Genomic DNA, 26,333 nt, shown 5'->3' with positions numbered 1-26,333 from the left:
CTGGCTTAGAAACAAGCCATCGGGCCCTCAGACCAGGGACTGCCTCCAGAAATGAACACCTGAGATTCCAACTATAAAGTCACCTTCCCATCATGAGACCAGAGATGTGCAAAACAGATTGCATAATGGCTTGAAGTATGGTGCTGGTGAAGAACACTGAAAGTACCAGGGACTGTCAGAAGAATGAACCAATCTGTCTTGGAAGAAGTACAGCCAGGATGCTCCTTAGAAGTGATGGTATTAAGAAGTATCCAACATACTGTGGACATGGTGTCAGGAGAGACTAGTCCCTGGAGAAGGACATCACACTTGGTAAAGCAGAGGGGCAGGGAAAAAGAGGAGACCTTTGATGAGATGGATTGACACCGTAGCTACATCAGTGGGCTCAAATTTGGCAACAATGGTGAGGGTGGTGCAGGATGTGGCAGGGTTTCCTTCTGTTGTATGTGGGCTGCTTGCATCAGAGCAGATTCGACAGCACCTAACAGCAATCTATCACGTACGGCGACATTAACCTAGTTCACGCAGGCATTATTGTATTCCAAAATACGCTGAGTGCCACTGTAGTGTGCACCTGAAATTCACCTGGGGATGGCAGTCAGGGGAGAATAGTTCCAAGGAGGAAGAGGGGTACCCTAAGAACACTCCTGGAGAAGGGGTGCTCTGAAAAAAACGCAAAGCATCCAGACAACTTATGGCCAACTAACTCCCTTCGTCGTGGCCCCAGACCCTTTGCTCTTTCCCACCCATTGGCTTCCCCAGTGATTTCCAGTAAGAAAGGATCAGGCCATTGCCAACTTGTGGCTGAGCTAGTAGCTAAAACTCACTTTGGGAACTGACATCCTAGTTGATATATGGCAGCTCTTAGTGAGAGCAATGCTAGATCAGCTCTGACAAGACTGATTTACCACAAGGGATGACAGCCCACGAGGCATCTTAGGAACCTTGGTCAGACATCCACACAAAGGCCAGAGCGGCCATGTCCAGGTCCCACTGCATTTAATCTCCTGGGCAGGGGTGTGCCAGGCTAACCCGGACATAGGAAGGCTTGAAGTCTGAGTCAAGAGACGGAGTCTGAGTGCACAAAACATGTGCTCAAAGTCTTTTGGGGGACTAAGCCCTTCACCAAACTGCATATACTTGGTCATGCTTCTATTAGGATACAAGAAGGGACCCAGACACAAGCTGGGGACTCAGGGTGAGTCATTGACTAACTCCAAGGGAGGGCCACTGGCCACTCTTCCCATCCTCTCTCTGACCCCACATTCTACCATGGGCAGTCCCATGGGTACGTTCTCTTGAACTTCTAGTATCTCTGGTGTGATGAGCTGACCAAATCAAGGACCACCCTTGACATCATCTATCTCCCTCTCTTGATCCCCACTCACCCCAGCCATGGCTCCTCCTACTTGCCTCCTGTATACTACTGGTAGCTACGTGGGTGAGTTCAGGACCATCTGTCCCATCTATACTCAGCTTCTTGCCTTGGAAGGACCCAGAAGTTTCAGACTGTAAGTTTCAGGGATCTAAAAGATAGAAAGTACAAGGGTACTTCAACAAGTTCATGGGGGAAAAGGAATGTAAACATCATAGAATTTTTCCACCAATTCTCTGAGGTCCCCTTGTGACGCAGGGTGAGAGAGAGAAGAAACTATGAGACACACTTGGGCCTTTCATGAGCACGACACTGGGGGGCTGGGGTCTTATCAAATATGGTGCCTGTGTTAGGCTGGGTTGTCTAAAGAAACAAATGTAGTGACACTTGTATACACATAAGAAAAAAGTTTTATACCTAGAAGTATTTTATATCAAAAGAATGGCATCCCAGCCCAGTCCAACTCAAGTCTTCAAGTCCAATGCAAGCCAGAACCTTCTTCAGACTCCCAGAGCCACATGGGTACAGAGTCACATGAACCCAACACGCAGCAGCAGGCCACATGCTTGCAGAGTTCCAGCAAGCAGGAAGGCAAAGTCCCAGAGGGAGATCATCCCTGTTCATCTTGCTCTCGTACAAAAGGCTTACGACATCAAACAGGTGTCATCAGACTGGACTTGAGGTTTGAGGCCACCCCTGGCCAGGAGTGTCTGTCTGACAAAATCGCAACTACCATAGGACTAACCATCTAGTGTTCTTTCCCTGCAGGGCTAGCTGGAGGTCCTCAGGTCTCAGGGCGGGGCATTCCATGAACAGGCCACCAATCCCCAAACCTTAGTCAAACACATAGGAATGAAGAGAAGCAAAGCAGGGCCTGAGGCCTGCTGGCGGGTGTCCCAGACCCGACAGACGGCCATGGAGGTAGTGCTGCGGAGCAGCCTTTCTCCCAGGTGCTGCAGATGGGACATTTAGCAGCCAGCCGGAATGGGGTGGACCACCAACTGCATATTTTGTGGCCTGTTTAACAAGGCAGGCAAGGACCCCATTTCCAGAAAGACATGATTCCAATCTGACTGGAGGGCTGGGGGGCTTCTCCTCCCTTACTCCTTTTATAATTGTGCTAAATGGTTAGACTTTTAAGAGGGTAGTTTACTTCTGCGCTGTACATGTTCTCTTATTTTATTTGTTTTCATTTCTCCTCTTCTTTCTAACTTTGGTGCATTCAAAACAGCTCAGCCGAGGGCATTTAGTAGTGGCTGTACTTACATGTAGGCTCTTAATGTAGTCCCACATGGAATGTATTTTCACTTAAGTTATATTTTATTAGATAGCTGGGTTTCCCCAAAAGGAGCACAAGGAGCTCTATAGAAGGTGGATGTCTTTGATGAAAAAGACGGCTTGGGAGGGGACAGAGTGCAGATCACAGCAGATTCCTCTGAGAACCAAGCCTGGATCTGAGGCTCAGCCTTCCCACAGCATACCTGAGAGGTAGCCCTATGCACAGTGCTGATGGCCGAGGAGGGGAGTGGACATCTATGGGTGGGCCTCTCTCTGTCACTTTCACTGTAGAACCCTGGACCAGCAGGCCGAGGGCAGTGTCCATGAGAGGTAACCGACGCAGGAGGCTGTGAGCTGTCCCACCTTGGGTGTAAGAACAACATCCCACTTGCTGAAGGGCAGCCACAGCATCCTGGAAAATGCCAGCTCTGGGATGGGCGGGAAAGGAGTGTACTGGGGACGGGGGCAATGTTTGGAGGGTATGTGGCAGGTAGCTTTAGCTCCAGACCCTGAGCTGAGAGCCCACAGAGTCTTGGCACATGCCAGTGGATGCAGAGCCAAACGGCCCGCAGACTTCTGAGCTCGAGTTTGCAGTGACAAGAAACTCCGGGTGATTTTGGAGTCTCCCGTGAGGAGCCAATCTGTTGAGCTGCCTTCCCAGCTCTGGGACTGATAGGAAGCTTCCCAGAAAAGGTGTAAGCAGGCTCGGGCTGGCTAGCAGCTTGAAAAGCTGGAGTGGATCATACTGACCTTGAGGAACAAGGAGACAGTGGTACTGAACGATGAGCCTGAGAACATCTATGCACAAAGATGTGAGACCTGGTGGGGACCAGGCCAAGGGGGGTGAAGGTAGAGTCAAGGAGGGGCGGGCACAGCCTGACAGAACACCACCAAGGCAGGTCTTGGGCCCTCTGGCACTTCCTGGGCTCCATGAGCATGGCCAGGCTATGAAAGAGCAACACTGTCCTCCAAGGACTCCCATCGGCAAGGCTTCTGCTGCTAAATCTGAGCTGCCATCACTATAACCGAAGGGTTTCCGAGGACCTCACAGTGCATGTTTGGAGGCAGCCTTTCCTCGGGGCCACTGGTTAGCGCAATCTTCTCTTCAGGTAGAGCGAAGTTCTACATCTGCAAACCGACTTATACAGACAAAACTGCGGCTTAAAACACAAGACTGAGGCTGGATGGTGGGACTGGGCACATCCCCCTCCACCCTTCTTCCTTAAAGGGGAGGACCCCAAGGTAAGGGAAAGACAAACAAAACAGCTTGCCCCGGAGCCAAAAGTGAATCAGGACAGGAGGGAAAGCACCACCTGGACATCTCACGCCACCGAGCAGTCCAGATACAGAGGGATGCGGTTCTCACAGCTACTGCCTTCTGAGAAAAGGAGAGGATCAGCTACAAAAGGCATCAACAGCTATGTGTGCACAGTCTCTTCCAGGCCAGGCTGCAACATCGACTTTCGTGGCACAACCTGGTCATTACAGTATCACAGGGCTGCCAGGCGCTCATCTTCCTAGGTTAACACGGAGCATCCGCTGGGCGAAATTTCCCAGGTCTGCCGCTATCCCGACAGCTGTCAAGCACACTGTTAGTGGAAGGGGAAGTCGGGATAACGCTATTCATTGGCAACTGGGAAGCTGCTACCGATGTGTTAAATGCGCAGCCCTTTGAATCAGTGAGTCCCCTTGCTCCGGTCTTGCCCCGTGAATGCACTTACCAGTACATATAACAAGGATGCTCCCAGCAGTAGCAGAGCGGAGACCCAATTAGGACTGAAAGCGCAGGAGAGAGGGTGCTTTAAGAGGGCTTTGCTTGGAAAAGCAAAACACCACCAACTACTAAAATATTTGCAGGGAGGGAGGTTAGCTGAGTAAGTGATTATAAAAGCACATGAGAGCTCAACAGGAAGAAGGAAGGGTAGGGAAGAAGGAAGACCGTTGAAGGACAGTGACGGGAAGGGCATCGGCAGTGCCATGGACAGCCAGAAGAACCAACGGATCTGTCTTGAAGGAAGTACAGCCAAAAGAATCCTTGGAAACAAGACTTCATCTCCGGTAATTTGGCCTGTTAGCAAAACCTGCTGGTCCCTGGATCAGGACATCATGCTTGGTAAAGAGTGGGGGAGGGAGTGCGGAAGAGAGGAAGGTTCTCATGCTACAACAATGGGGCTCAAGCATGACAATGACTGTGAGGATGGCAGGGTTTCGCTCTGTCATACATGGGGTCACTACAAGTCCACAGGGTTGCTATGAGCAGAGCTGCCTAGATGGTACAACAGCATAGCATATGACAGACTATTATACACAGGGTAAAAACAGTCAGATAGATCCGTAAGATCTTCTCGAGAAGAGTACTAAGGCGGGGAGGAGGGGGAAGCAAAGTATAGGCCGTGCCCACCTGCAGAGGCACACACAAACTAGGTACGTGTAACCAGGTACGTAGTAAACTGCCAGCTCTATGACTCCCGCCTCCATCTGCACATTCAAGTCGTATGTGTGTACTGTCACTGGCTCGCGTCTTCACATCACTCTAGAGGTTATGACTTACCACCTAATAAAGGTCCTTATTGTGCCACCAAGTACCACACAGTAAGTTAGAAAGGGGGGGGGGCAGTCACTGTTCTAAATGTTCTTAATGTAATCCAAAATAATGGAGTTGGAGAGCTAAAACCCAGGCTGTCTTTGAAATAAGCTGGAAAAGCAGGAGCCAGCCTTTGCTCTTTGCTGTTACCATTTGTCAGTCCAGAAACGGACATAAGTGAGTGATGGCCCCTTGCTACAGATGGCAAGAACACCTTCCCAGAGTTCACAGAGGTATGATGGCCGAGACAGGAAATCGCCTGCCCTTCTCCTCTGCCCTGAGACACACAGTCAGTCTCCTCTGCCTCCAGGGCCCCTGTGCCGGTCGCTCCCACTGCCCAGCTTAACTCTTGTACCACTGTCCTCTAGTATACCCTGGCTGTCAGCCCCCCAGGGACCCCCTTCAGACACCAAGCATGTGGTTCCTCACACCACATGCTTCCCTGGAATGGCACTCATCCAGTTTCCAGTTCACAGAGATGTTGACACTCCTGGGCGCCAGGGCAGTGTCGGCACCTACTTTTCCCTCGCTGCAGACGCCCAGCTCCTATCAGCAGAGGGTGTCATCGAGTCATCAACACATGAGTGAGCGACAGTGAGTGAGTGGCTGCAGCTCACCCTTCATGTTAAAACAGTCAGTGGCTGGTGATACTCTCTCGCTTGAACCACCATCTCGGAGGCCCTGCATGACCTACGAGGCCCTGTCCCTCTCTGGCCTCTTCTCCCACACCAGCCCTCTGCAGCCACATTCTGCACACCAACTCCTGGGGACCTTTCTTGTTCCTCTGTGATGCTGATCCTGCTATGCAGGAAGCTGTGTTCCTGACCATGTCATTTGCCACTTCATTCACAACTCAGAGCAGATGTCACTACTTTAGAGAGAGCGCGCTCTCAGGGGACCAGTCTGTGTCATTCCTCAGCCCCTTCTCTGCATTACTTTCCTCCACGGAACTCCCCACGGCCTGACAGCCTATGTAACACTAACTCAATCACACTTACATAATCTCCCGCTCCGACCCAGGAGGTAAGCCTCCTGAGGGCAGGGCAAAGATCTTGTTCTGCATGATGTGATGTCCTTAGTTCCATGAGTATTGCAAATCCTCAACAAGTGTTTGTTGAATGAATTCACATGTGATAACATACACAGGCATATCAACATGGACATATGCAGAGCGAAAAATGGCTACGTATAAAACAGAGAGGCCTATTTCTAATCATATAATCCATAAACATAATAATCCCCCAGCTACCCTCAGAGGCACTATGTACACACTGGTTTCCCTTAATAGCTGATGTAATGGGTAAATGGTCTCACACCTTTGAGCAACAGAAGCACTGACAGTAAGCCAGTGAGCTAGAGCTCATTCTTTCATTTGAAAGTAAACAAAGTAAATGTGGCTTTAAAAATGCAGAAAACATTATTCCAAGAGCAATAAACTTTACACACCACACTAAAATCACCATGTGTTTATCCTAATGCACATATTTGACAACTGAAAAAAAAATGGTCATGTGCTTACCCATTCTTCTAGAATGCGTGACACTGCGTCCTTGGCTCTTGCCACGTTCCTACAGGCCAGGATCACGTATGCACCATGGAGGGCAAAAGACTTGGCGGTTTCAAATCCTGTGGTTTACGGGAAAAGTTGACATTAGAAACACAACATCAAACAGTGAGTTATAAGAAATGGACTTTTGAGGCCACATGCCTTGCCCTAGGGCGGTGATTCTCAACCAGGGGCAATCTTGCCCCCCACAGAACACTTGGAAATGTCTGGAAATATTTTCAATGGTCACAATTTGGTGCAGGGTGCTACTGGCATCTAGTGGATAAAGGCTAGGCATGTTACTAAACATCTTACACTGTCCATAGCAGTCCACCACAACACAGAGTGATCTTGCCCAGAGTGGTAACAGCGCCAAAGTTGAGAAGCCCAGCTCTTGAGACACACTGGTTCAAAGATGAAGGTCAGTCACAGAAGCACTCAAAGCAGTCAGTCACTGAATGATTAACAAAGAGCATATCGAGCTACAGGTGGGAGGCAAGGCTACATCAAGAACTAGTGTCCCTCAAAGAATTAGTGGCACTATAAGAGAAAGTATACTTGGAAAGTAAAACAAACAAGCATCATTTATGGAGCACTTGACAACGTGTCCTGACAGAAAGAGGGAGCAGAAAACACAGAGACATAATGATGGAGGGGAGAAGAGGGTGGGAATGGGGGAAGCTGGTGTAAGAGACAGGAAACAGTACAAGAGACCAATGTCAGGAATGAATAAAAGGACATCACTATGGGTCCCGCAAACACTACAAATGCGTCAGAGACTATGTTCAACAACACAATGTTACCAAGAGATCTAAAATATATAAAGGTGCTTCAAAATGTTCTTGGAAAAATTCCATGACCTTTTCAGTACATTTTCCACAAACTTTTTGAGTTGATTAAAGAGGACAAAATGCTAGAAAACACAATCCTTTGAAACAGTCACCAGAAACAAAGCGAAAAACACCTGAAAAACTGAAAGTTCTGCTTATTAGCAGGAGAGGATTAATTGTGCCCCAAATAAAATTCTGATCCCCTATGTCAACAGAGAAATTTACCAAGCATATAAGAAGAAAAAAAAATCACCAAATATATCAGCATACTTTGAAATTATAGAAAAAATAAGGCATTTCTCATTTATTTAATTAAGTTCAACTTCATTAATTAGCACAAAGTGAAAATTAAAGAAACAATAAACTACTACATACCCACTGCTACAATACTTAAAATTAAAAAAGAAATTTTAAACTCAACCATTCCAAATGCTGAAGAGAGTGTGAAACAACTGGAACTCTTGAACATTACTGACTAAAAAACAAAACTATCTAATTCTAGGCCTTAAGCTGCAAACCTGCTCTATACTTTATAATACCACATTTTATGAACTCTGAGAGAAGACCACGAGACCATAGTGCAACAGCAAAGGAATCAATTCTACTAGAGAAAACAGCCATGTAAATTTAGACAAATCAAGGTCAAATGACAACGTTATTGTGTCCAAGATGTTAATATTTATGAAAAACTAGAGTATCATCATCTTACAGAGATCAGCATGTACAAGAGTCTATTGAAGTTCATTCATTCATATCACTTCCACTAAGCTAATATTCATGGAAGCCGGGCTATTTATATACAATGGCTCTCAAGGAAAGCCAGCATGGCATAGTGGAAAACACTCAAGAATTCAGGACACTCATATTGATCCCAGCTCTAACCATTGACAAGTTACGGGACCTATGGCTATGCTTTTAACCCACCTGAAACCCAACTGTCTTTTTTTTTTTTTAAATGAGGAATGGATGGTGAACACACATTTGGAGTAGTTGGAAAATAAATGCTAGTTCCCTACTCTTCTAAAAATCCTTTGTGTAAATCTTATGCCTTCTCTGACTTGAATGACCTACCAAATAAAGAGGGGACTTCAGGAAGTTCTCCGACTGTCTTGCCCCGCTTCCCGTTAAGTGAAAAGAAGAAAGGGTTATCAGGGTTTGGTAAACCCAGTGGAGGGGGATTGTAAAAGCGTTTCCTGGAGCTTTTCAAAGGCTGCCGCGGCCACCAGTGGGAAGTGTGACCACCAGTGGGGAGTCCAAAGGTCCGCTGGGAGTTGCCTTTGCTGCAGATACCTATACCTTATCCTGGATTCTGGGCTATCGGAAAAACCTTGCTAATTGCCAAGAGGGCGCTGGGTAATTTTTTTTTTTCTGGAAAGGAGGAAGTAGGCTAGTCTGAGACCGTGACCTAAGCAATGCAAAGCTGCCACACAGGATACCACTCTCTTATCCTTTACAAACACCTCCAGAGCAAAAGCAGAGCGTGGAGATTTCAAAAGATGATGGCTTAACAGGAAGTGCAATAACACTTTCATAGTAAGTCATATCTCTAGAGTGTGGAGTTTACAAAAAAAAAAAGTTTAATAATGCTACCTACTGCTAAAGTCCTGCATAAAAGCCCAGGAGACCAGCATCCCTCACTACCGTAATACTGCAGCTGATGACCAGTTTAATTAGCTAAATGGAGTCGGGCTAAGCCAATTCTGCACAGTGCCAAAGTTTGAGCAAAATAATGAAGGCAATGTTTACTAAATTTAATAACCTGATTCATCTTATAAAAAATTAACTTTATGACAATGTTTAAATTGAACCAGTGTAACTGCAAGGAGATGGCAAGTGTGAGTCCAGAAGAATATTTAAAGCTCATAATATAAAGAAAATGAAGGCAGGCATTTTAAACAATAGCCAGCATCCATTTTCTCGTACTTGTTACATTCAATCCAATCAGAAAAACAAAGGGGCCATGCAGGTTTCACATCTCACTATCTTTCTTAGGTTCTAAAGCTTTGGACACAGACACACTAAAAGTCTCATAAAATTGAAAAATATATTTTTAAATAATAATGATTTTCTTCTTCTCTTACACCAGTCTACACTCTCCACAACAGAGGATTGCAGAGCCCTGGTGGAGTCTTTAAGCATGGGATGCTAACCTCAGCATCAGCAGTTCAAATCCATCAGCCACTTTGCAGGAGAAAGATGAGGCTGCTTGTTGCAGTTAAGATTTACAGCCTCGGAAATCCTACACAGGGGTCGATATGCGTCAGAATGATGGTGATGGGTGTTACTGGCTTAGAACAGAGGTGATAAGCTTATAACCAAAAGGATGTTTTAAAGTGCCTTGTTTAGTCTAGCTTTGTTCCTTCCTACTTGCCTTTCATTCCTTTTTCTCTTCCTCCCTCCCCTTCTCCCTCTACCCCTTTACTTTCTACCCTCTCTCCAGTCTCCCTCCCCTCCTCTTTCCCTCCTTTCTTCCCCAGATAATTAGCTTCCAGTATTAAGATATTGGGAAGACTGCATATCAAAAGCTAGATGTCTAACTTCTCGGGGGAAAAGCTGATTACCTGGCCAACAAGGTGCCCAAATAGTGACATTCAGGTAGGCCAAGGAGCCACCATCAGCTCCTCCTGCTGGCCACCATCCCTAATCAAGCTGCTGACATTATCCATCCAGTCCTATAGACATCTGATGCTTGGGTGCACAGGACCTGATGGAGGTTTCTGCTAGTGACAATGACTCGGGCTTACCACCAAACTGCCTCTGTTAAGACAAATCAGAGTCTCAAAAGAGGTGTCCCTCTAACCTGCTTGAGGTTTTACTGAAACCAGAGCCAGCCTTACTCTGCCAAGCATGAGAAGATGGGCTTCTAGGGACACTTCCAAAACTGTGACAGTAGCACTAGGCTCTGCACACAGAGAGACCCAGGAGAGCAATGACATGGGAGCCGCAAAGAGCTAGTTCCTTTATCCACCTCCCTGTGTGGCTCCCAGGGCCATTAAGCTGCAGCAAGACCAGGAACTGGGCCACAAACTACCTGGGACTGGAGGACCTACAACTGCCCCAAACAGGCAAAAGAAGAGGGGGCATGGCAAAACAAGGCCAGGGACTAGCAAAGGGGCCCCAAGACCAGGGAGACCTGGGAAAAACCTAGGCATAAAGGGACACCAACAATGATGATTACTGTTCTATTCTTTTAAGGTCCTTGAGTAATGTTGTAGTGAGTTATGTGTTGGGTTGCTCACTGCAAGGTCAACAGTTTTAAACCACCAAATACTTCAAGGGAGAAAGATGAGGCTGCCTGCTCCCATCAAGAGTTACAGTGTCAGGGAAACCCACAGGGGCAGCTCTACCCTGTCCTATCGGTCACTATGAGTTGAAATCCATTTGATGGCACAGATACTTGGAGTGGTTATATGGAGGGTGGCCGGGCGGGACACAAGGAAGCCTGATATCCCTCTTTTATGCTGGGCAGATAAGGGAGGCTGGAGACAGTTACTTAGAAAGGGCATGCTGGGTTTGGCGACAGAATGGTCACACCTGATACAACTCTGGGGCAGAATCAGCAAGTGGGGACAGTGACCCTCAGGCAAAACGACCATTGCCAGGTGTGGGGAGCCAGTCGCCCACAAATAGTACCACAGCTTCCACTGAAGCAGGGGACCAAGGCCATTGTTTCTTGTTGGAGTTTTTTAATTTTCTCCATATTGTGGATTCACTCAGGCAGTGTCCCCATTTACTGTAAATTATGGTTTTAATTATCATTTTTATTAAGATGCCCAAAGGAGCTGGGGCTTACAACACCCGTAATTTCTAATGGGCTGTTATTATTAATTTATAATTGTGAAAGACTGGAGACAAATGCGACTTGTAGCTCTACACAATTAAAAGGCCACCGAGGCAGTGATGTTGGTTTTTTGGATTTTTTTCCCTCCCAGAGCCCCCAGGGCTGCAATCTCTAGGAAACAATCAACAAGTTGCCAACTCTCCCAGCACAAAACGGCTCCCTCTCAGGAGGGCTATCAACAGGAACACAACAAAATGATGAAGTCTGTCCTCTGGAGTTAGATTTGGGGGACAATTCAAATTTCCAGATAACATTTTCGTTCATGAACTATTAGCTTTAAGGATGGGAGTGCCCAACCATATTTTAAATTCTGTATCATTGGCTAAGTGAATGCTATCAATAGAATTACCATATGTCCCAGGGGTAATGATTTATAATGTTGCCCAACAAAGTACAAAGGGAACTAGTGGCATATATACTAGGTGGTACCCTCCCCCCTTAAAAAATGGAATTCCGCTACCCTCTAAGTCAGCGGTTCTCAAGCTATGGTCATGACCCCTCTGGGGTTCAAACGATCCTTTCACGGGGGTCGCCCAATTCATAACAGTAGCAAAATGACAGTGATAAAGAAGCAACAAAAATAATTGAATGGTTGGGGGTCCCCACCACATGAGGAACTGTATGAAAGGGTCGTGGCATTAGGAAGGTTGAGAGCCACTGCTCTACGCTATGTAATCACATTATTTTACAACACAACCTTATCACATCCAAAGTACTCTACATTACACTTAAGACATTTGTCAAATCTGCGATTCCATTCTTGGAAACACTTTCCAAACTCATCTATTTAGAAGGATGACAGCATCTCCCTTTCTTTTTTTCTTCCCCTCTTCTACTTGGCCAAATCGCTGTTCTTTCATGTTCCTCTTCGTTAACAGAAACAAAAGAAGATGGCAAAACTAGTCCCCCATCTGCCACAATCAGGACTTTTTGTCACACACTGTTACACAATCTTTTCAGAGCCTCTAAATAGAAAGGTTGATTAACAGTCTGACATAATGGAAGGAACTCCAAATGCACTATCCCCCTCACGTTACAAAAAAAAAAAAGAGCATCATTTTTTGTGGGTGCCCTCTCATAAATCATAGATACATGAATGGATCTGTGGCCCACACTTAATTGTATCCCTAATCTAAGAACAATTAGTTCTTATGGCATGGCCCTGCTCAACACCTGCCCTCATAAAGAGATCAGCAAAGTGTGGTGAAGAAACTAGATGATTCCTGGCTATCTGAAAGAATAGGATGTAAAGGAACAACTGATCTAAAATTTATGGCAAGGAGGGTATAGGATGCCCAGTAGGCAATGCCCAAGGGCAGTGTAGCTGAGAGGAATTGCTGAAACCCGAATAAAGGGTGAGCATGATAGTGGGACAAGAGGAAAGTAAAAGGAAATAGGGGAATGAATTAGGAGGAAAAGGACATTTATAGAAGTCTAAATACAGGCATGTACACATGCAAATATATTTTTATATAATGATAGGGAAATAGATCTATTGACATATACTTATAAGTATTAAGGTAACAATGGGCATTGGGCCTCCACTCAAGTATTCCCTCAATGCAAGAACACTGTGTTAACCTGGCATTCTGTGATGCTCACCTTCACTACATGATCGTTGAACACAAAATGGGTTCATAAGCAAATGTGGTAAAGAAAGCTGATGGTGCCCAGCTATCAAAAGACATAGCATGTGGGGTCTTAAAGGCCTGAAAATAAACAAGTAGCCATCTAGCTGAGAAGCAACAAAGCCCACATGGAAGAAGTGTACCAGCCCGTGTGATCATGCGGTGTCAATGGGATCAGGTAACAAGCATCAAAGACCCAGAACAAAAAACACTATCAATGTGAATGAGGGAGAGCACGGAGTGGAGACTCAAAGTCCAGCTGTAGACAATTAAACATCTCCTCACAGAAGGGTCACAAGGAAGAGCTGAGCCAGTCAGGGTGCAGTATAGCACTGATGAAACATAACTTTCCTCAATTTATTTAGTGCTTCCTCCTTCACTATCATGACTTCAGTTCTACCTTACAAATCCGGCTAGACCAGAATGTGTACACTGCTACAGATAAGAGCTCACAACACAGGGAATCCAGGACAGATAAACCCCTCGGGGCCAATAATGAGAATAGAGATACCAAGAGGGTAAAGGAAGGTGGGGGCAGAATGGGGGAACTGATCACAATGATCTACCTATAACCCCTTCCTAGGGGAATGAACAACAGAAAAGTGGGTGAAGGGAGAGAGCAGTTGGTGTAAGACATGGGGGGGGGAATTATAAATCATCTAGGGTTTGTGAGGGAGGGGGAGGGGGAAATGAGGAGCTGATATCAAGGACTCAAGCAGAAAGAAAATGTTTTGAAAATGATGATGGCAATGTGTGTAAAAATGTGCTTGACACAATGGATGGATGTATGGATTGTGATAAGAGCTGTAAGAACTCTCAATAACATGATTTTTAAAACAGAATAGTGTCTGGGGTCTTAAAGGCTTGTCTTAAAACAATCAACCATCTTGAGGTGTCAGTCAAGTCCACCCTGGAGAAGCACACTAGGCTGTGTGATCCAAGGTTTATAAATAATAAAATCCAAGACTGGAGTAGGGAATGGCATCAGACCTTAAATTCTGAACACAAAAATTCATTTGCAGAGACCCACATGGATTAAGCTTCCGGTGAATCTCCTCTTATCACTGACCAAGGATGTGAATAGCCTTCCTATCAGACAGAATGCACTGGAAGGTGACTTAATGCAAATGCAGTGAAGGTTAAAATTTAATACTTTATCATTGTTCTCCCTTTGACCCACTTTACATTTTTTCTAGTTTTAATATTGTCTACTCCTTTTTCATTTGAGGTTTTTCGATGTTTCATTTTGTTATCATTGTTAGGTTTGTTTGTGTTTGAGTTTGGGTGTTTTTGTTTTTGTATATTGTTCTGTATATGACATCTGGGATACCTAAATATAGAGAGGCAGGCAGTAACTGGATTAATGGTTTCTTAGGATTATGGTTGGGGAGGTGGAGGATAAATGGGAGCTAATAATAATGAATACAAGAAGAGAAGATGTTCTGAAATTCTTTGTGGTAATGATTATACAACACTCTTTAATATGATTAAACCATTGAATTGCATGATATGGAAATTATATGTCAATAAAACTTAAAAAAAATCAGTCTCAGAAACCTGCAGAGGCAGTTCTGCTCTGTCCTATAGTGTCATTATGAGTCAATACCAAATTGATGGCAGTGAGATTGTGACCTGTGATTAATAGAGATACCACAAAATTTGATTTTTTATTTTATTTTTTTCTTTTCAATGGAATTTTATTTTTTAGTGATTTTTTCCTTTCTTTTTTTAACATTTTATTAGGGACTCATACAACTCTTATCACAATCCATACATATACATACATCAATTGTATAAAGCACATCTGTACATTCTTTGCCCTAATCATTTTCAAAGCATTTGCTCTCCACTTAAGCCCTTTGCATCAAGTCCTCTTTTTTTCTCCTCCCTCCCCACTCCCCACTCCGTCATGAGCCCTTGATAATTTTTAAATTATTATTTTGTCATATCTAGCCCTATCCGGCATCTCCCTTCACCCCCTTTTCTGTTGTTCGTCCCCCAGGGAGGAAGTCACATGTAGATCCTTGTAATCGGTTCCCTCTTTCCAACTCACTCACCCTCTACCCTCTCAGTATCACCCCTCACACCCCTGGTTCTGAAGGTATCATCCACCCTGGATTCCCTGTGCCTCCAGCTCCTATCTGCACCAGTGTACAACCTCTGCTCTATCCAGACTTGCAAGGTAGAATTCGGATCATGGTAGTGGGAGGGAGGAAGCATTTAGGAACTGGAGGAAAGCTGTATTCTTCATCGGTGCTACGTCGCACCCTGACTGACTCATCTCCTCCTCTAGACCCCTCTGTGAGGGGATCTCCAGTGGCCGACAAATGGGCTTTGGGTCTCCACTCTGCACTTCCCCCTTCATTCACTATGGTAAGATTTTTTTTTTTTTATGATGATGCCTTATACCTGATCCCTTTGACATCCCGTGATCTCACAGGCTGGTGTGCTTCTTCCATGTGGGCTTTGTTGCTTCTGAGCTAGATGGCCACTTGTTCACCTTCAAGCCTTTAAGACCCAAAACACTATCTCTTTTGATAGCCGGGCACCATCAGCTTTCTTCGCCACTTTTGCTCATGCACCCATTTGTCTTCAGTGATCCTATCAAGGAGGTGTGCACACAATGATATGATTTAAGCAACAAAGCCCACATGGAAGAACACACCAGCCTGTGTGATCACATGGTTCCGAAGGGATCAGTTATCAGGCATCAAAGAACAAAAAATTTGATTTTTTAACAAAACAAAGCCACTGTCTTAGAGTCAATTCCAATTTGCTTATATGGTTTCAACCCCACGGAGGTCTCCTGGGCCTGTGCATCTCTCTGAAAGCAGGCAGCTACATCTTTCTCGTGAGGAATGCATGGTAGCTTTGAAGCACCAATTTTGTGGTTCGCAATCCAGGGTTCCTTGTGACTAATGAGTAAATTTGTTAATTAAATGGAAAATGACTGATATTGTTGACTGTTTCGATTAAAACTATAACAAACCTACAAATACCATCAACAAGGGCACTACTTTCCAACTCGATCTGAATAATGTCAATAAAGAGTCGATGGCAAGAGAAACACAAAACCAAACCCATTGCAGCAGGGTCCATCCCAAGTCACAGCAACCCCACACAGCAGAGCAGAATAGCCCCCATAGGGGTTCCAGACTGTGACCTTGGTAGAAGCAGATTGCTCCATGTTTCTCCTGAGGAGCAGCTGGTAGATTTGAACAGCTAGCCTTTCAGTTAGCACATACCTTAGTTGCTGTGCCCCAGTGCTCGTCTCAGTGACATGATAGAGAAATCAACTCTTCTAGGGCATTTTAGACTCAAAGCAGTGGGTTGGAGTGGGTAGGGGGTTGCAGGTAAAGTTGTCCCATACACAGTCACCATGTCTGTAAGTTAATGTCATGCCTGTATTTGAATGATCTCCTTTAGAGATCACCATTTCTGTCCCTTATTTCTGAGTCCCAAAGAGTCAGGATCTCTCTCTCTCCCTCTCATTCCTGCCCACAATTGCCAACTCTTTAGAAGTTACAAGATGAGACAGATCTCACAAGAGAAGTCACTCATAGAGAAACAAGTAACATATCGAAGTGCCTCGATGCCCCACCTTGGAATGCCCTTCACCAGTCATTTCGCCTGGCCAGAATTCTATGGATGCATCTCGCCCATTAACCACCATTTATGAAATGTGAGATTTAGTCTTTGTGCTGCTTTAAAAGCACAAAGGCTGTACTGAGATCTTTTTCATGTCTGGCATTCATATCATTTGCTTTAAACTTCTAGCTATGTAGTAGATTCTGCCTCCCCTGAAAGATAATGTGGCGAAGCTGGCCCTGGGTACTATAGATGTGACCCTGGGTGCTACGTGGCCAAGGATGTTGTGTTAATGAGGCTATGTCAGAGTAGACTGGGTCCTAAATCCAATCACTTCTGAGAGGGAGCTTTTAAAAGAGCAGGACAGACATCCACACACCCAAAGGAGAAAGGTGGGCACCATCTGAGGCCCCAGCCACCAGGGAAGGAAGAAGTCCATGTTCTGACAACAGAATCCAAAACCCAGTAGAGAGGCCAAAAGGCCTCATTGCCTCTGAGAGCCTAGTTTGAACTTTGAGTCCCTAGAACTGTGAGAAAGAAACCTGCTCTCTGAGGTCACCTGGAGGTGGTAATTTTTTGGTTAAAGAGCACTAAGTAACTAAGACACTCAGTAAGCAATTGTCCTGAAAGAAAAGCGTGCCCGCCACCCCCAGCAATTTCGTTCCCTCTTTCCTTTCTGTGTCATTGCGTCCAGGCGAAGGATTCTGGTCTCTTCTGCTACTTTATTGCATAAATATACTTGCTTTATGGAATCTAGCCCCAAACTGCAAGGGCTTATATCAAATTATACCCTCTCCTGTTTCATACTGCAACCTGGGGCTTGGAATCAACGCTGCTGTTTCATTTCCCTGTGCCAGTGCTCTGAGAAGGGATCGATCACAGGTTAGCTTCTCTCAACATTTGTCCAGCTCAACAGTGCTCTGGCCCAGTGTTAGCGCAACCCCGCTCCTCGGAGACAAAGCCTGGAGAAGTCTTCGACTCTACTCTTCCAACTGCTAAGTCATCTTCCAAGGGGCAATTTGAGTCCCATGACCATTACAAGTTACTCCTTAATTTGGTTTGTGTTTAATTTCTAAAAAGTCAAAGAGAAATGTTCCCAAATACAGAGAGAGGCGTTCAAGAATGGGGTTTCAGTTCACAAGGGCTTGCAGTACTTTAATAAACAGGGCACAGAACCTTTCAGAAGGAACATTAAAACAGAGCCAAATAAGGAAAAACAAAGACCCCAGGGTAAAAATAGTAATAATACGTAAAGCAAGAAGTGCAGCTTTGCAGCTACGGAGGCCGCTCTGGACATGACTTCCAGTGAGGCTCCATTCCTTTCACTCCCTGGCATCTGGGCAGGGGTCCACTGTCTCCATGTTTTCAAAGGACAGCACATGCTGTTTAGCAAGAATTTCTGCTCTTCAGAGGGCAAGCCTTCTGTAACTAACAACACACACATACACACACACACACACACACACACACACACACACAGCCATGATTGCCTCTTATCATCCTGCACTCATAGCAGTTCACTAAGTGAACCAAAGTGTTTCTAGGGTTTCCCGTGGAAAGATTTACCCGGCAGTTCAGTCTTTATGGTTTGGGGGATTTTTTTCTGTATTATTTTTTTAAACCACTTTGATGGATTAATTTATAGCCACTTCAAGAACATAAGAAAACCCAGCTCTGAATTTGCAGGCGTGCTGGTTCTCCTGTTACTGAACAGCCAGTTGTTTTCACAGCTGGGCGCGGGTTTCCTCTCTGGGCTACCCCTTCTGGGCGGCTCCCGGGTCTCTTCTCCTTTCTTTAAGGACTAGAGAGACCAGAGGCAGTCGGCCTCCCCGCCCACGTTCCACTCCTGTCAATTAAGAGGAAGTTAGGAAGGAATTCAAAATAGGAACAAGAAAACCCCAAAACAAAAGCCTTCCTTACTCCACAGAGAGCTTCAAGAATGAAGCGCCAGTTCCATCCTGCACATTGAGTGTGGACCACTGAGCCCCTTGCTAATCCAAGCACTCTTCTTTTTCTTTTTTTTTTAAAGTTCATATCGACCTTGGCGCTCACCTTTACAGGAAGTGGGATATGACTTCTCCTCTTGACAAGATTAAATGCTTTATGCTCCCCAAGTCACGTGAAGGCGCTCAAAAGGCAGCGCTGGGGAAAGCCAGCCCTTCTAAGGAGTCCAAATTGGCTTTTCGTTCACCCGTCGCCTCTAACTTTTGAGGATGCAACTTCTCAGGGGCCTCGTTTCAATTCCATCTTTGAAGCAAAGACAGCACGGCCAAAGCTCCCCATTAACTCTGCGCTGTCTGGGTCCCCACGACCTTTTTAAAAATCAGTGACTCTGGCAACCCCTTCTTACAAGGGCAGCAAAATGCCAACTGAGGATTGGCGGTACTTCATCAGGAAGGGACACAGTGTCCTCTAAATTTAGTGGAATAGAGATAAGTTTAAAATACGAGAACTTAACTATCATCGCTTTCTGACATTTCGTAAAATCGGCACGTCTGCTGTAGCTGTTTTATTTTGTGGGTTGACTTCATCCCACCCCCACCCCCACCCTCATACAAACACTGGCAACCAGCTCCATCCAACCATGAGAGTTTGCTTCTGGTGAGTTCTTGAAAGAGTCAAATGCCCCATGACAATCAGTACAAGAACGAAGAAAACACACTAAAACCGATTGTGACGATGATTGTACAACTCTTCTTGATGTGACTGGATAATTGAATTGTATGAGATATGGGTTATATGCTAATAAAATTGTTAGAACAAATATAGATCTTAAAAAATCTAAAACAAGAAAACGAGAGAGTCAAAGGGATCACACCAGTGATGGAGGTGCCAGCATCAGTGGTTTTCAAACGCTTCACTTGGCTTCCCTTCCCCAGGAGTCAGGATGCACAGAGAACAGCACAAAGAGTGGCAGCCAGCTTGGCACTCCCCTTTCTGATCTAACACCCTCCGTCATGACAGCGCCCAGGCCCACCTGGCCAGGCACATACCACCACCACTTCTGAAGCACTCTGGGGAGATGCATCTGAAATCAGACTCGTTGGGGAGGGTGTGAAAAAGCAGTCCACTTTTTATTAGGGTGATGCCTTGTTTTAGAATGGCATGGCAAAGGACAGGAACAACATGCCACTCAGGGAAGGCCTACTCCTCCTTTACCTGGACCAGGCACCTGCTTGGCAAGGACATGGGGACATGGGAGAGGCACAGAGCAATGGTATTCTTTCCTCCTAAGACTGCCTTTGCCTGACTCCTGGAGACTCAGTCAGCTGTAAGTGCCTGCTTAGCGCCCTTCTACTATCCGCTGCCTCTGGGCCAAGGGGGCCCCTCAGGGAGCCCCAACTTAGGCAATGTGCACGATTAGGGATGATGCTTAGCTTCTGCTCAAAAAGGAGAGCTAGTGAGCTTGCGGTTGGTTATGGCATTCCAGCCCTTCTAGAGGACGCCAGCATGCAAGGAGCGTCCATTCAAGCTGTGCACCTGCAAGGGGTCTCAGCTCCCTGCTGTGTGAGCCCACCTGATTGGGGATCAGCCATAGGCGCATCTAGGGCATATTTTACTTCTCAACTGGATCATTTGAGAAAGTAGGCTGTACCAGAATGTTCATGGGGTTCAAGCACACAGTCACGTTTTAGAGAATCTATCAAGCTTCTCCTCAGGGCTTTGAGGGAAAGATGGACAGAGAAAAAAATAAACATAAATTGAGAGCTCAGAGGCCGGGGCTGCTCTTTGTAACAGGAGAAAAGGCAAGAACCCAAGAAGTCTAGCCCCTGCTTCGCCAAGCCTCAACAGCCAGGGAAGTAAGGTCAAAGTACTTTAGAACCAACTGGGGCAAATAACTAAAGTGGAATTGATGGGACTTCTGTATAAAATCTAACTTCTCTTAGCCATCTTTTTCTCCTTTTTCTTTTGAAACACCAACAGTACAACAGCCCTTCTCCCTATGCCCCTGGTCGTCCCTCTCTCCTGTCCCTTCCTGCCTCCTGAGCTTCCACTGACTGCCATGAGTTGATGCCAAGATTGTAACACTGTTCTGCCCTTGTGGTTTCCTTGCATGCTACGGGTCAACTTAGATGTCTGTCTTTTGTTTGCCTACGAGTCGAAATTGACTCTATGGCAGTGTTTTGATTGATTGCTTGATTGGTTGATTGATTTTTAAATTATTGTGTGGCTGAAAGTTGAGCCACAGGGGTGAGTTTAGATCCAGACTTGAAGGATTTCAAAGGGCCATAGACTTCGGGGTTCCATTAGTCTCTGCAAAGCCAGTGAGTCATGTCATGTTACTGACTTTGAGTTTTTCCCCACATTGTTTCTCCCACTCTATCCAGAACCATCTAGTGTGGGTCCTATCAGAGTGGTCAGTAGTGGTAGCTAGGCACCACCTGGTTCTTCTGATCGCAGGGTCATGGGGGCTGAGGTCCACATAGTCCCTATTCCTTCAGACTAATTATTTCCTGAGGTCTTTGATTTTTGTCACTCTTCCTCTGGATGAAGACAAATACTTGTACCTCAAACACTTCTAAGACACCTGTCCTTACTCACCTGAGAAGGATGTAGAACAGTCTACATCCTGTGTTATGCCAATTGACCTGGATGCTCATCCGCACCACAGGCTCTGGTTGTGAGCCCTCCAGGCCCAGCAACTCATTCTCTCAAGGTATTTATGGCTAGCAGTTTTCATAACTGAGGTTTCTCCTTTGAAATAACTGGAGAATAGTTCTATAAATGAGATGAAGCTCTTGCTTCTCAAGTACCTGGAACAGCAGCATCTACATCCAGTCCTTAGGATCTTATTAGATATGCAGATTCTCAGGCCCAGCTATGGAATCACAAACTCTGGAGCTGGGGCCCAGCAAACTGGGTTCTTTTCTAGCAGGCCCTCCAGGAGATGAGAAGGTAAGAACCTTGAGTCTTGGTCCTTATCACCTTTGCTAACCACTCAATGCAGATTTATACATGATTCTCATATGGGGGTCTCATCTGGCCTTCCACACCACACATATGTGATCATATGATATCTATTTTACATATGTAAACACTGAATCAGAAAAACCTACTATATGGAAAATCAAAGGCTGGATTCGAGGACCTGAAGCTTTGAAGACTCTTTGCGGCTTTCTCCTTGATGAAATCAGTCCGTGTTTTCTAAGGGTTGTGGTCCCAGACTAAAGGCTCACAGCCCTCATGCCTAGAGGCGGCATAAAGGTTACAATCTGGGTCAGATCACCCTGAATTAAAACCTGTTGTTGCCACTTTCTGATGACCCTGTGACCCTGAGAAAGATTCTTGTCCTCTATGAACCTTAATTTCCTCATCTGCAAAAAGAAGCTATTAAAAAAGGCTCACTTACTCTAATAGCATGTTAGTAAAATCCAGTGAGGGGACTATGCAGACTCCCTGGCAAATAGCAAATGCTCAATACGCTTGGATTATTATTAATACAAAATTAGCTCAAATGTTCTCTGGATGAAAAGAGATTACACTTTTGGTGGTGGGAAAACTGGGTGGAGCAACAGCTGTGAGAGGGAAAAAGATTTCACAATATCTAACTCGAAACCCAAGGGGAGAACACACCCAGGACTATGTTCCTAAATGTACCCCAAAACCCATTGCTCAGAAAGTCCCTATCAAGCAGAGTAGAACGTCTTCCTTGGGCTTCAGAGACTTTAAATCTTTACAGAAGTAGAGCCTCATCTTGCTCCCAAGAACAAGTTCTCCTTATTAAATGAAAAGACAGCATAGCAGTGCTTTAGGACAGCTAACGTTTATTTTTTTAACAAAGATATCTTTATATGAGAAATGAATGATAGAATAGAGGTCAACCAGCTCACTGTAAATGGCCACTCCAGATTGTAGGCTTTGTAAGCCAAATGGTCTCTATAGCAACTTCTCAACTCTGCACTAGTTATGTGAAAGCAGCCATAGACAATATACAAACGAGTGGCACAGGCAAGGTTCCAATAAAACTTTATTTGTAAAAATAAGTGAGAGGGCTGATTCGGCCAATGGCCCTGCCAGCCAACACTATAGTTTGCTTGCACCTGGAATAAACAATGCACGTTTAACTAACATTTAATTCTAAGCTAACCTGAAGCAAAACAAGAACAGAGCCTGAAAAGACATACAAGGTGACCTTGACCTGGGGATTTTCTATGAAAGAAAGCTTTATTACAACAGCCAAGTGCAGAACCCATGTGGATAATAGCCACCGAAAATTGAATTTTAGACCATTTACAAAAGTCTACGAAAGCAAATATAAAGAGAATCTCGTTAAAACAAATATTCAACAAATTTTTTAAGTATTCAATTTGCATCCAAATCTTATTACACTGTGTGTTTCACCCAGAATTTTATTCAGCTTAGAATAACTGCCTGGGCTTTTCATTGCAAAGCTGGATGTGTAACTATAAACTACATCCTGCCTCTCCCTTTGTGTGTAAAATTGACAAATGTGTTGCTTTTGGATTCCAGAATTCTGGAGAAAGCCAACTTAAATGAATTAAGATGACTAATGTGTTGATTCTGTTTCCAATCCAACAAAATGTTGATGTAAGAATCCATGTCATATGATGCTATGTGTTTTAGTTCAAATTTAACATCAAATATTGAATAAGGCAGTTTCTAAGTAAATTACTAAGCTAAAAATATTCCTTCGGCATAGCAAGAACTCCATCTTGCTTAAATAAATGGAAATTTGAACATCTTTGCTCAGATGAGCCTAACTAAGAAATTAGAAAAATGCAAACCTCTATTATCGTCAACACTATCGATTCCATCTTTGTTGGGATGTAGCACAATATTGTATATCAAGGAAACAGATTCATTTAAAGTTATTCCCTCATAATCATGACTTCAGCCAAAGCTCTACAGGCAACACTTGAGCAAAATGTTTCTTTCCTGGCAGGCGAGGTAAGCAATCACATCAAGGTGAATGGTCGGCAAGCTACCACAGGATAATTTGGAGTGTCTTCGAACACCCGGCTACTATGGGGTGTCTGGCATGACTAGCTCTTTTGCAGCATGATAATGTTTTCACACGTGTTTTCATTGCATTTACTTAACATTTGGCTGATGAGTTCCTGTGGCTATAACACACTGCTACACAGTTTTGATTTAAGTAAACTAACATTAGTTTTTCATCACGTAATACTTGAGAAATTTCTATTTCCACCAAGGCAGTGACAAGCTGCACTTTTGTAAAGCTGTTGAAAGTATTGGGAGCCTGGCTTCAGTTTGGTGAGCATTTCCCATGCAGCCTCCATGAGAAAGACATGAGCTGTTAGGTCTTACCACGTTCATCTAAGTTTATTATCAGATCATCTTCCTTTTCTGAAACTAATTACATTGCTGGCCATCAACAAAAGCACTTTAATAACTATCTTTGGTGTAAAAACATGGTCTGTGAAGGAGTTAGTAAAAAATAAGAAAATAAATAATTAGGGGAACCCATTATTTAAAAAAAAAACAAGAAAATTTTTTAAATTTTAATACAGAAAAATTTAGAAATATCTTATAAAATTAAAACATGTAATGGAAAATGCTGAGAATATATATATAGTTCTTTGGTTTTAGATTCAACTATAACAGGTTATCAGTAATTAATGTTCTTTGTTTTCATTTCCTGGCAGCTGTTTAGGAAATTTCCATTGTTTAACAAAGGGTAATTCTGAAAGGAAAAAAAGCCAAGCCCTCAGTGGTAATACTGAAGAGTTCTATGGGTGAGATATTGAAAGATGCGGAGCTCATCAAAGGGGATAGAAGAAATACATAGAATTTCTGTACAAAGAAGGATTGATCGATGTCCAATCAATTCAGGAAGTAGCAAACAATCAAGAACAGACGGTACTGCAGGAAGATGTCCAAGCTGCACTGACGATGCTGGTGGGAATAAGGCTCCAGGGATTGATGGATTACCAAGTGCGATGTTTTAACAAATGGATGCAACTCTGAAAGCACTCACTCGTCTGTGCCAGGAAATGTGGAACACAGCTGCCTAGCCGTCCAACTGGAAGATGTTCATATCTGTGCCCACTCCAAAGAAAAGAAATCCAACAGAATATAAAAGTTATCAAATAATCATGCAAAAGTAAAATTTGGCAAATGATAATTAAGAAATAGTTGCAGCAGTAAGTAAACAAGGAGCTTCGAGAAATTCCACACGGATGAATAAGAAGGCACGTGGTGAAGGAGACCATTGCTGACATCAACCGGATCTCGGCTGAAAGCCGAGGCTAACGGAGAGATGGTTACCTGTGTCTTACTGACTGTGCAACGGCACTAGCCTATGTGGAGCATAACAAGTTATGGACAACATCGGAAAGAATCAAAATCCTAGATAACCTCAGAATGGATTATACCTCAATATAAAAAACAAGAAGCCTCACAACTGGGCCAATAAACGGAGAAAAGATTGACGTTGTCAAGGATTTCATTTTGCTTCAATTCACAATCAAAACAGCAGTCAAGAAATCAAATGATGCATTAAACTGGACAAATCTGTTGCAGAAAACCAATCTAAAGTGCTAAAAAGCAAAGCTGTTACTTCGAGGATTAAGGTGGACCTGCCCAAGCCATCATATTTTCAATCGTCTCAGATGCATGTGAAAGCTGGACAATGAATCAGGAAGACCAGGCAACGATCTGATGCATTTGAATTGTGGTGTTGGCCAAAAAAATACTAAATGGATCAAGGACTGCCAGAAACACAAACAACTCTGTCTTCATAAAAGCACAGACAGAATGTTCCTTAGAAGCAGGACGGTAGGACTTTGTCTCATGCACTTCAGGCATGTTATCAGGAGTGACAGTTTCTGGAGAAGGACATGATCCTGGGCAAAAACAGAGGGAATTCCTTAATGAGATGGACTGACCGAGTGGCTACAACACACCCAGGCAAAAAGAAGTACTGTGCATCTGACAAACAGAGTTCCAGAACTCCACACCAACTCAGCATAAGAAATCCAAAGCCCTACCCAGCATTCAAATTGCTTCCACAGAGCCCTCAACGTCTAGTTTAAACATCTTTGTGACTGGGTGTCCATCTTCTCATGGAAGTTTCACGATGATTGGAAACCAAACAACAGCCCACTTGGTTCCTAATAAGTGGTCAAAGAAAAAGGGAAGGGCAACTACTTCTGGGAATCATGCTCTAGGACAGCAGTTCTCAACCTGGGTTGTGACTCCTTTGGGGGTCAACTGACCCTTTCACAGGGGTCACCCGATTCATAACAGTAGCAAAATGACAGTGATGAAGTAGCAATGAAAATAATTTTATTGTTGGGGCTCACCACCACATGAACTGTATGAAAGAGTCGGGGCATTAGAAAGGCTGAGAACCACTGCTGTAGAAGCAAGCAAGCTCCACAGGCATAGAGTTAGCAAGTTCACTGTTGCTCCCCCAGGACCTAGAATAGTGCAGGTATGGTAGGAACTCAGGGTCCCTGGTGGCATAGTGGGTTACAAGTTGGGCTGGTCTGCAAAACTACCAGTCCAAAACCACCAGCTGTTCCACAGAAGAAAGACAGAGCTTTCTACTCGTAAAGAGTTAGAATTTCAGAAACTCATGGGGCAGTTCTACTCTTTCCTATAAGGTTAAGGTCACCGTGAGTCAGATTTTAATCCATGACAGTGAGTGTTTTCGTTTGATTTGGTATAGTGGGAACT

General features: G+C 44.5%; 1 protein-coding gene across 1 annotated transcript in view; it reads right to left on the bottom strand.

Annotated features, from left to right (window-relative positions):
* The window catches only part of WWOX (WW domain containing oxidoreductase), a 936,085-nt gene that overhangs the window by 878,573 nt on the left and 31,179 nt on the right, over positions 1-26,333 (bottom strand). Inside the window, exon 5 of the mRNA XM_075537052.1 lies at positions 6,757-6,863. Within this exon, the coding sequence (XP_075393167.1) occupies positions 6,757-6,863 (107 nt within the window). The remainder of the gene's footprint in view (positions 1-6,756; positions 6,864-26,333) is intronic.

This window comes from Tenrec ecaudatus, chromosome 18 (assembly GCF_050624435.1).
Source record: "Tenrec ecaudatus isolate mTenEca1 chromosome 18, mTenEca1.hap1, whole genome shotgun sequence".
Lineage (NCBI taxonomy): Eukaryota > Metazoa > Chordata > Mammalia > Afrosoricida > Tenrecidae > Tenrec > Tenrec ecaudatus.
Note: the sequence above shows the minus strand (reverse complement) of the source record. Positions and strands in the feature narration are given on the sequence as shown.